The 11903-nt window shown below is 39.9% G+C and overlaps 1 protein-coding gene across 1 annotated transcript in view; it reads right to left on the bottom strand.

The window, feature by feature from the left end:
• Positions 1 to 11903, bottom strand: part of Tafa1 (TAFA chemokine like family member 1) — a 554452-nt gene that overhangs the window by 12239 nt on the left and 530310 nt on the right. The window contains exon 4 of the mRNA XM_060383830.1: positions 5919 to 6043. Within this exon, the coding sequence (XP_060239813.1) occupies positions 5919 to 6043 (125 nt within the window). The remainder of the gene's footprint in view (positions 1 to 5918; positions 6044 to 11903) is intronic.

Raw genomic sequence — 11903 nt, 5'->3', positions numbered from 1 at the left:
GATCCTCCCTATTTCCACAAATCCATTAAGTTTCTCTGTGTCAAAACTGAGGAGAAAGATTCTTAGAGAAATGTTCACCCAGAACTGGCTTCATGGGTATATAACCCCTATTCATTCCATGGGTTCTGTCTCAATAAGGGCCCCACAGTTGCCTTATTTATTTGTTTGTTTGTTTATTTTACTGTGGCTGTTGTGAATTTACAAATAGATTTTTAATGAGGACCTTACATCTCCTTGTTACACTAGGCCATGCAAATTATGTAATTAATCTCTGCTCCTATAATGAGAATTTGAGCTGGGTCACCCCATGGCCTTGTGAAGTTGTCTGTTGTAAGACACTGAGGAGTGATTGCTGGTAAAATCATTGCCTAGATTAGTCCATGTCTATGGAGAAGCAGAGAGAGACCTTTAGAAGATGAGGAACCATCTGTTAACTGGAATCAAGAATATGCAAGGATATACACATGCTACTTAATCCATCTCATTATGGACCAAAGATTCAAATATTGAGGACACAGGCATGCTGAAGGAGCTACTGGCTGAGAACATGAATGATGACTCTAGCAAGAAGAAGCCAGCTTTAAGAAATAAGTTGTTGTTTTTTTATCATCTCAATTTCTTGTGATGTTGGGACCAAAGCCAGGGTCTTGTGCATACCAGGGTATCAGAAATGCATTCCTAGATATCTTAATATTTTTATAGCTTTGGAAAATGATCCTTCTGAGACAAAAAAGAACAAATCAATTTAAATCTTTTAGAATTAGCTAGAATAATAATAAAAATTTGCTCTTAAACATTTCTTGGTCCAGGTGAAGAATATATGGGAATTTTTTATAAATTTCTTTTGTGTTTTCTCCTTACAAATAATAGATCTTTGACACCTCCATTTCTTTTATTCCAATGGCTGATATAACCTTTGGTTGACAGTGTCTTCCTTTCCACTACAAAAAGGACCAAAGTAGCATTTACCAAACTGAATTGAAATTGCCTTTCTTTCATCTCTAATTTTACTCCCTACCCCAATGCAGAAGTCTAGGAATGCTGTCCTATTGCCATCAAACCCTGCAACCATCAACACATTAAATTTAGATAGCATATTACCCGTATTTACTGACTAAAGCAATGAATTTATTTATTGCTTTCAGGGGCACCTGTGACTACATAAAATGGTTCAACTTCCTTTTCTGCAATTCTGTAAATCGTTCAACCATCTCCATGTCTGATGTATCTTTCTTATCTTTCAATTGCTTTTTTTTAGACAGCAATTTGATATTACCTCTTTGGAGGTTGGTATCCTTCTCTCCCTCTATTTCAGTACTCCAACTGGAAATTGAATGGTAATCAGAAATTGTAATGCTATAAGCTCTCAAAGCATTTTAGATCTGGTAGAATTGTTGTGGAGAACAAGAAGCTAGAAGGTGTCCAAACTGGAATTCTCTTTTTAAATATATGAAAAGTGTTGGGATAATTAGAATGGCTATATATTGCCAAATTCAAAGTTATCATCAGAGGGATAGAGGAGAGAGCATTGACAGAGGACTTTGGAGGTTTGTGTTACAGTGATTGACAAGATGGCTGGTATGCTTTGTTGTGCTTATGCAATTTAAGGTCTGATAACTCCTCTTAGGAAACAAAACTTAAGTTTACAAGACACTCTAATTATTTTCCCCCCCATTGGGTTGAAGCAAATCTACAGTTAATCGATTTTTCCCAAGGAAATCAATCAGACTAGGTTCTGCAAGCTCTATCTTTTTGTTTTTCTTTCCAACTGATTATAATTTTCTCTGAATTCCATCCCTCTTCCTTTCATCTTGACAATATATTTCCAGATAATAGTTAGCATATCAGAGTAAGATAACTTGTTTCCTCTGTGGGGAATTCTTCTCTTCTAAGTCAAACCATTATGCTACCTAAGCAAGGTTTCTAAGTTCCTGAATGTGGGTAGAGCCTCAACAACATTCCATGTCTTTATATATTATTTTAAATAAAATAAATGTTAAAAAAACATCTGGAAACACAGAAAAAAATTCAAGGTGACATGCAATCTAGTTTTGCTACTATACAACAATAGAACAATTCTAATCAAATAACCAATGATCAAAGAGGGACATGTGTAGCTGTAAAACTCTGTGATGATATCCCAAACTTCTGCCCAGGGTGACTGTGAAAGCAGTGTTATCATACTTCACACTGACACTCTCTCAAGCAATACTTCCTTGCTATATCACGATTTCCAGGGATCTTGAATCTTCTTAAGATTCATCACTCCAAATCCCTTGCTAGAAAGTGCTTCACCTAGTTCCCCCTATCTTTTCCACCTCCTTAGGTTAGACTGTCTCTGACAGCCACCATTACCAAGAATCTTCTTCATTGTGGCTTGCTACTCAGGCCTGTCTCTTCTGGGGACTTTTAGTTGAGATAATATATGGAATTTTTACTATCCAGCCCTCCTTTAAAAATGAACACTGGAAATCTTTAAAGTAGATGACGCAGCAAAACATCTCTTGCTTATCTATATTTCAGAAACATTCTGAGCCTTTTTTTTTTTTTTTTGGTTCAGATTTCATTTAGGAATATAACACTTGTAAAAAGTAGATACAGTATTCAAAGTCCATGACAAGGAAAATAACAGGTGTAACTACTTGGAGTGGTGAGTCTGGACCAGGAACTAAAAGCATAGAGGAAGATTGGATTCTGAGCCTTTTTACCAGAAGGCTTTGAATGGGAAAAGAATCAAGTCCCTGGAAACCTTGTGGCAAAGACCTTTAGCCGGGAATATATTTTATTTATTTATATGTGGTTATGTGGTATGTGCATGTTTTTGGGGTATGTGTGTACACACATGTGTCCTTCTAGTACCCTGCTCTGCTATTTTTGAGACAGGATCATTCATTGAACCTAGAGCTCACAGATTTGGCAAGAATAACTGGCCAGCAAGTTTCAGGGACCCTCGCGTCTCTGCTTCCCCACAGGATACAGGCATGTGCCATCTTGGCTTGCTATGTGGAGCATGGGAATCTGAATCCAGTTCTTTAGGCTTGCATATCAAGGGCTTTTGCAGCTGTATCATCTCTCTGGCCCAAGAGTTAATATTTAAACTAACAGCCCGAAAGAAGTGTTCACTTGACATTTTAACAGTTAACAGTTTAGAGTGGTCTTTTCAACTTTTCCTTTTTGTAAATTGTGGGCAGTGATCTTTGAAGACTAGTCTTACATATAATAAGAAAATAAGTGGTTTCTTTTGTTTTTTTCTTACCTCGTAGATAACAATAAAAATTGAACTCATAACGCTTAAAGTCCCTCGGTGAAGTAATCTATTTTAAATGCTAAATTGTTAGAGTCAATATTTGAACTGGGTAGGTATATATGCATTCTGATGGGAGAAGCACCCATGGGTCTACAAAAAATGAGGCTAGACCTTATTTTCAGAGCATATGATCTAAGAACTGTTGTGAGTCTACCATCCGAATGTAGGCTCCTAGTTGCATGTCTGGGCTCAACCGCTGTGTTTTCTCTTGAAATGTGATTTTGACATCCAGGAGTTTTGGGGGAATCTCGCAGAGAAAAGGTGAAGGCAGTGTTTGAATATTCTCAGGGTTTATAAAGCAAGGCTTTACCCGGTGTCCTCTTTCCCCCATCTAAAAGAACTCTTGAGAATTTTCAGCTGTGCGTGTGGCAGAACACACACACTCTAAGCTTTCAAAGCAGCATAAGCCACAGGTCACTTCCCTTGTAGCTTCAGCTGCCCAGGGTGGGGCAAATAGAGTGCTCCCCCCCCCTCAGCACAGTGACCAGGTTCTGCACCTGCCCCGTTTGATGAGGGAGGAGTGTGGGGGTACACTACAACATGCCTGGTGTCCGAAGTAGACTCCAAAATAAGATAGAGGCCAAATTTAAACGAAAGCTGCACAGCTCTCAAAAAAGTAGCAGGCACTATTTCTGGGTGTTTTCATTTTTCAGTTTTGAGCATAAAGTCTATCTTCCAAAGCATCTCTGAGTTAGTGTTCTTGGAATTTTCTGCACTTAAATGATGAAATAATTTGAGTCAGATTAGTTTTCTTTAATGAGATTTTTTATTCTGAGTCACGATGAGAGCAAGGGGTACCTTCTGTATAGAGTATCAGTCATCAATTGACCAGGGACTGAGACTTGGCAAAGGACACTTAAGTGATGTGTTCAAACCGAATGTGATTGAACTGTAAGTCTAATTCAGAGCAGCGTCAAGCATTCTAGCTTGTCCAGGTACCTTTCAGATGAAACATAACCATATGCAAATCTGGCCTCTTGTACCAGCTAATTAAAACAAATTCTTTTGAGGGTATCCCAAGCCAGCCTCACTTCTGGATGTTTCCTTATGTAAGCGTTTAATTGCAAGGAGAAGCAAAAATCTATCCTGAATTATTCAGAGACATGAGGACACATATTAACAAGTTAAGGTGACTCTGAAATCCCTCTTGACCATAAGCCAAGGAATTATGGCCAAAATTTTTGGCCACTATAGTCCATACAGGTAATTATATTGACACACCTTTATTTTATATATTAAAAAACTTGAGTGTTTTTATACAGCATTATATAATTTTTCTTTTTCTGATTTCTGTAACATATAGCTACAAGGTCCACTTTTATTTATTGGAAGTAGGATATTGGGAAGAAAGAGCATATCAAGTTTCATAATAAGAGTGGCTAGAATTGGGGATGCTCTTAAAAATCTGTGTCACCTTTCATTAGAGCAAATGCTTATCATGTGGAATTTACAACTGGTAAAGGTCACTTTTTAAATGACTAAGAAATAAACAAATAAACACACATGCCCACACACATACACGCAAACACTCTCCAGGGTTGATATGCTGACAATTGAATGGTACACAGCATAGGGTGATACTAGCTGTTAAACTGTGTTCATGTCTTTGTACTAATGGAAAAAGAATCCCTCTTAAGTATCCAGAGCTCCACCCACCTTCTCCCCTGTAGGTGTCACCCAAGTCCAATCCCTCCCTGGTTAATGGTTGGTATAGCCAGATCCCTCTACCCTGGTATGGCACCATAACACTCATACTAATGGGGGGAAACAGCCTCGCCCTCCATACTTTATAATTTTAGGAAGCTCCTGGTTTAACCAGAGAAAGCAAGGAATAATTACTGACCTTACAAATCTTTTTGCACTTCTCTAAAAGGTCATTAAAATTCCTTTAAACATGACTGTACTTAAACACTGGAGCGAGAATAAATGCCAGAGTCCCAAAAGTGTGGAGGTGGAGCTAGGGAAAGAACAAGGCTGTTCCTGCTTTCCCCTTGCTGCTCCTAGTTGCTGTTGTGAGACAAGAAGATGGAGGCCTCCCAAAATGAGGACTGGACTGACTCCCAGGAACTGGATGACCCTGGCCAGCAGGAAGCAGCTAAGAAAGAACCTGGCCCCTCTCCCACTAACCCTTTCTCTCTCCTACCTGGTGTTGGGATGATGGAAGAGACTGAGGTGGAGGAGAGAGAAAAACATATAAGAAACATAACTAAAAGAGGGTTTTTTTTTTGTTGTTGTTTGTTTTTTTAAGTACATCAACAAAACACATTCTTTGTCAGCATGCTGCCTGGGTGAATCAAGCAAGGAATGTGAGTATCATTCTGAACACCCTGGTTGTAAGATGTAATACTCAAGTAACTTCCTAATCATTGCCTCCCCTGGGGATTTATCTGCGACTCTGGAACATAAATGGAGAACTACATCATGCAGAAAGGTCAGGGTCAAACTCTAACTTCTAATTCATGGATGGACACTGACCCATCTAGTCCAGAATATGTCCCGTTAAAGGACATCTTTCCTCCTGTCCCATTCCAAGCCCTTCTGACTGCTAATGCAAGAGCAAAGCCAGACAGCACAGGTTGAAACCTGAATGCAATATTCAAGGCAGACTTACTCTTGTGGTCTTAATTTTGTTGCCTGTAGCACACATCCATCCGGAATTGTCGGGGAGTGTCTTGCATTCTTCTCCTTCTAGGCAGGGCTCCATCTCACACCACCATTTCCCAATGACTATGGAGGCTGTGCAAAAAACAGGAAACAACGGTATTTGTACTTTACCAAGTAACCCTACATTCTGATGCTGCACGCCTCTGCAGGTGTTAATGTTCTCTGCCGCACAGTAGGTCTACTTCCATCTTCTAGACCTGGATAGGAAGGACTTACCAAGACAGCAAGAATCACAGTGCAAACACATCAATGTCACCTGGTTTTCTTATGCACCACACTGTCCAAAATCACCTCATATAATTAAAAAAAAAATGAGGAACGGGGACATTTTTGTTTTGTGTTGCTCTGTCTGAGACAGAGTCTTGCTATATAGCTCTTCCTGGTCTGATACTTGCTACGTGGGAGATTTACTCTCAGATTTTTGAGGGATTTTGACTCACTACTTTTTGTAGACTAGGGACCTTGTGCTATTTCTTTCCAGTTAAAGGGACAAAGAGCTGAGTATTCTTCAGAATGACTGACGTATTCTTTTCAGAAAGGCCAGTTTATCCACCCAGCATTAGGTTTATCCCTTAGCCTAGGGCCTTGGAGGATTTCAAAGCCCTAGCAAAAGAAAGAAAAATGAGCTGAAAGCGCAGAAGCAAAGTTGTAAAGTACAAATCAAGAGTAATGATGAAAGAAAGTTTGTTCCTTCGCAGTCAAAGGTAGAGTTGGTATGGGCTGTGGGTTCTCTTTCGTATGTTTGATAAGCTGTGGAAAAACAAACAAACAAACAAACAAACAAACAAACAAAAAACTATTACAAGCCAAACTGCAGATGAAACTGTCTTTTGGAGGGTTATAGCAAGGATGGCCATAAGGCACTGGCAGCATATGTATGTATGTGTGTAAACACACATGCACATTCACACACATGCACACATTATTGGGATTCAGATCCAGGACAAGCAGCTGAGGTGCCTATTTAACCAAAGTGGACCTGGCCTGCAGTTTCTCCCAGCATCCCTCGGTCCCTACCTGTTAGAAGGCATGGCTGGCACACCCCACCCTCTACCTTGAATTTTCCAGCCCAAGGGTGGGGTTTCTTCTTCTCCAGAGGCGCTTCATTATATAATCCAGGAATTCTGGTTCCCTTCTCTCTCTTTTTCTGTATTCCCCTCTCTCTGCATTTCCTCTCTCTTTCTCTTTCTGAATTTCTTCTCTCCCCTCTCTGGGTATGCAATTTCTCTCTCTGCCCGCCCCCTTCCAGCAAAGAAAACAATGTCATGTTGAGAGGGAACAAAAAAAAATGTTAAAACTTCCATAAACATGAGAAAAAAAATAAAGATATGCTGGTGTGTACTGACAACCTGTAATATGTGGTTCCCTTCAACAATTTCCTCACATTTATCACCAAGCCCAATGTTTACCTTTTAAAGCCTAACCCCTATTTTCATCCTGTGCCCTGAATTGAAATCCCGGAGAACAGACATCATCTGGTTTTGCTCTTAGGAGAAGGATGCTCTCTCAACAATCCTTGCGGTTAGTGTGCTGTCACAGTTCCCCCCCCCCCCCCCCTTTAGAGGGATGGTAATAAAAACCGGCTGGCAGTGAGGTCAGCAGGCAGTATTTGCGCCTGTTTCTAAAGACCTGCACATGCCCTGTCCTCCAGGCAGCTCTGTGCCCTCTTTGAGCTGACCTACTTTGCTTCAAGCTACTACCAAAGCAGTTTCCCTTTTTCTTAGGCATTAATATTTTCTCAGTAAATGTGTAGACAGACGGGGAAAAAAAAATCTCTAACCTCATGAAGCACCTTTAATTCAAAGCTGTAAAGAGCCGCCGGCTGTTGCGGGGAAGGCTCGGTAAGAATGAGAAGTCCCCAGATACACTCATAACGGTAAAACATTCCTACTGTGGCTTTTCTTGCAGAATGAAGCGGCTGATCTGCCTCTCCTCTGCGAGTCTCCCCCATCCTTCAGCACAGCCTTCTTTGGTGGATTCTCCCAACGTACGGAGATCTTCATACACATGTCTCTCTATAGCCTAGGTCAAGCTGCGGTCCCTAATTCTGGCATTTTTCATAAAACTTGTATTTTCTGCAGCATCTTTCATATGTATGACCCAAAGAGAGAATTCCAAACTACCCTGTTCCTCTACCCAAACTGGAAGCTATTTTAAACCTTCAGATTAGGGGAACAAAAAGAATCTGTTAAGCTTCATAAAACGAGCTTGTATCAATGTGAGTTACCCATTTCTATGTCTTTAAAAATGGAAATAAAATTACAATTAGAAAAAAATCAGTATAAAAATTCGTTTTTTTCTACTCAGTATATATTTATGAAATCATATAGAAATTGATATTACATAGTTAGTGATATTCTCAAAAAACTTTGATCAGTTTTCTGAGATGATTTCAAATTCCCCATCCCCCCTTTTTGGATTTTTGTTTGGTTGGTTGGTTGTTTTTTTTTTTTTTGTTTTTTGTTTTTTTTTTTTTTTGAGACAAGATTTCTCTGTAGCCTTGGCTGTCCTGGCCTCTCTTTGTAGACCAGGCTGGTCTTGAACTAACAGAGCTCCGAGACCTGCCTCCCTGAGTGCTGAGATTACAGATGTGCACCACAACAGCTGGCTCAAATTTTATTTAATTGTTCCTTAATTTTAAACATCTGATTGTAATTAATACTTGGTTTTACTTCTATGCTCATAGTGCTTTTAATATAAATATTGTTTCCTTTGTCCCTGAATATATGGAGGATGTAAAGGATTGTTTTTGTATAATGACTCATTTCTAAAAATTTTTATTAGAAAAAAAAATCAAAGAACTCACACCTTGAATCCCAGCACTCAGGAGGCAAAGGCAGGTGGATCTCTGAGTTCTAGTCACCCTGGTCTCCAGGAACAAGTTCCAGGACAGCCAGAGCTACACAGAGAAACTGTCTTGAAAAAAAAAAAAAAACACAACAAAACAAAACTGTATTATTCCAAACTGAGAACTTTAAAATTTAGAATGCTTTTCTTTTCACAAATACAGATTTATTTTTATGTGCATGCGTGCCTTGCCTGCATGTATGTCTCTGCACCCCAGTTGTACAATGTTCATGAAAGTTAAAAGGCGTGTAAAAGTCCCTGTAGAACTGGGATAAACAACTGAGAGCTGCCATGTGAACACTGAGAACCAAACTCAGGTTATCTGCAAGATCAAGAAATGCTCTTAACTGCTGAACCATTTCTCCAACCCCTCCAGGCACTTTTTGAAATATTTACTTAGAATATATAATTATGGGTTTATATTAATACTTACACACACACACACACACACACACACACAAACACACTTACATATGTACTGTCCTCATAGTCATCCCTGGTACATCCTTTCCTTATTCCAACTGGTTCCTTTCCCCAAGTCTCCTGTCTGCCTGCCTGTCTCTCCCTCTTTTCTTCTCTCCCTCACTCTCTCATACACACACAAACACACACACACTAGATTCTACACATGAATGAAACAATATTTGTCTTTCTTTTTCTCATTACTTTTCTGTTTGCCCCACTCACTTCCTTTACATTCCTTCATCCTCCGATATAGTCTTTCCTTCATCACAAAATATATGTATATATAATTAAAATATACATTAAAAATCTAGATTCTTCATCTGAATAATTTTTAATTGTCTCAAATTATAGTAGCTAATAATACAAATGATAACTGGTATTTACTGAATGTCAGTTTGTGTGTCTGTATTAGTTTTTATTTATTTATTTTATTAATTACAGTTCATTCACTTTGTATCCCAGCTGTAGCTCCCTCCTTCAGCCCTTCCCAATCCCACCCTCCCTTCCCTTCCTCCCATGCTCCTCCCCTAGTCCACTGATAGGGGAGGCCTTTCCATCTGACCCTAGCCTATCAGGTCTCATCAGGACTGGCTGCATAGTCTTCCTCTGTGGCCTGGTAAGGCTCCTCCCCAACCCCTCAAGGGGAAGGTGATCAAAGAGCCAGCCACTGAGTTCATGTCAGAAGCAGCCCTTGTTTCCCTTACTAGAACGCCCACTTAGTGACTGAGCTGCCATGGGCTACATCTGAGCAGGGGTTCTAGGTTATATCCATGCATGGTCCTTGGATGGAGTATCAGTCTCAGAAAAGACCCCTGTGCCCAGATTTTTTTGGTTCTTTTTTTTTTTTTAATTTTTATTTTGAGGATTTTTATTATGCAGTCCAGGTTGCCTCACGTGATCCACCTGCTTCTACCTCTGAGGGTTAGCATTAAAGCGATGTGCCACCGCTTCAGGCCCCTGTACAAAGAACTTAAAATGTATTAATCATCCTCACAGTGGTTACTATCTAACCCTAGTGGTTAGCCTTTTCAGGTTCACGGAGGTAAGAAGGGTTCTAGGCCAGCTTAAACGTAATCCTTACAGTGCACACTTACTTACAGTTTTGTGCTCAGAATTCAGAGAACTTAAAAACAATTATTGATTGCTGAGTGAATGGATTTTCCCTGCCACATTTCTGCTGAAAATAATTTCATGTCAAACACAAACACATACAAAAAAAAAAAATACATTCAATGTCTGATGAAATTAGTTTCAGCACGCTTGCTGCTTCTCTGGTCAGAGATGAGCCTTGCTCGATTCCATTAGTTACAACGTTGTACAGAAATCCCCACCAGGGAACAATTTTGGAAGAGAGGGATGCTGTGCACCAGATATGTAACTGTGACAAGGGCTTTTCATCCCTCAAAAAACCGAGTTAATTAAACATCATCCGCAAAAGCGACTTCCTCTTATCCATAGTGATTATGAAAGGGGGCTTGACGGTCCCTTTTAACCCCAGGGTTCTGGGATTTGCTCCGTGCATGTGTCATGTGCAGGAAATATCTGATCTTCAGCTCTTTCAAGGATGTTCATGTCTCCCGGAGAGCTTCTTAAAAATCACTAAAGCCCCTTTAATCATGAGTGCTGGGTTTCTCCCTTATACCAGATCATACTGCCGCAGAGCCAAAGATACTGTAAGAGGTGAATCAGTGAGAATCCAGACGGGCGGTCACCCTTTCCTGATGCTGCTCCTGTTACCCCCTTTGCCACGGATGCGGGGATGCAGTGAGATGCCAAACAGGGCAAAGTTTAATAGATACAGCTCATATACAGCTATGAGCGTCGGATTGAACAAGAGCAGAAATCCCTTTTATGTCATCTCCACAAACAGTGGTTGATTCTCAGCCCAGGAAACGTTTATCGACGTACTATGTAGTGATAAAGTAAAGACCATGACAGGGGCCGCCCTGCAGCGTCCCTCTAGAGCTGGTGTCCTAACGGAGGCACTGCTGCCATTGTCACGAATAAATGGGCCCAGCGATCTTCTGCAAGCAAGTTCATTGCTATGCTAAAAGAGCAGGCTGGCATGGGAAGGTGGAAACGGGAAAACTTTAATACACTCCAGAAGTTCCGTAGAGCAGGAAGCTAGCCTTCTGTTGGCCACTTCTCTTGAATGGGTCAGTCACGGAAGATTCTAGAGCCTAGATTCCATGAACAAAAGTGAAGCATGAGAAAGGGGTGCTTGAGGAAGAAGAACTGGGCCATGGTGTGTAAGCCAGAAGAGAACACAAAGGGTGCCAATGACGTTATTTTTTAAAAACTTTTAAAAACTTTTGTACAAAAATATTTTTATTTCTTTTAATTTTTGAAATTATATAATTACATTTCTACCTTCCTTTCCTCCTTTCAAACCCTCCCATATACCCCTCCCTCCTCTCCTCCAAATTTGTGGCCTCTTTTTGCTAATTGTTATTGCCTGCATGTGTATGTATACATGTATATATGTATGTATGTATGTATATATGTATATGTGTATTATGATGTATATGTGTATATGTATATAGGTATGTGTATGTATGTATATAGGTATGTGTATATATATTACATGCATATGTATATGTATATATACATGTATTTGTGT

Source organism: Meriones unguiculatus, chromosome 5 (genome assembly GCF_030254825.1).
Source record: "Meriones unguiculatus strain TT.TT164.6M chromosome 5, Bangor_MerUng_6.1, whole genome shotgun sequence".
In the NCBI taxonomy this organism is placed as follows: Eukaryota; Metazoa; Chordata; class Mammalia; order Rodentia; family Muridae; genus Meriones; species Meriones unguiculatus.
Note: the sequence above shows the minus strand (reverse complement) of the source record. Positions and strands in the feature narration are given on the sequence as shown.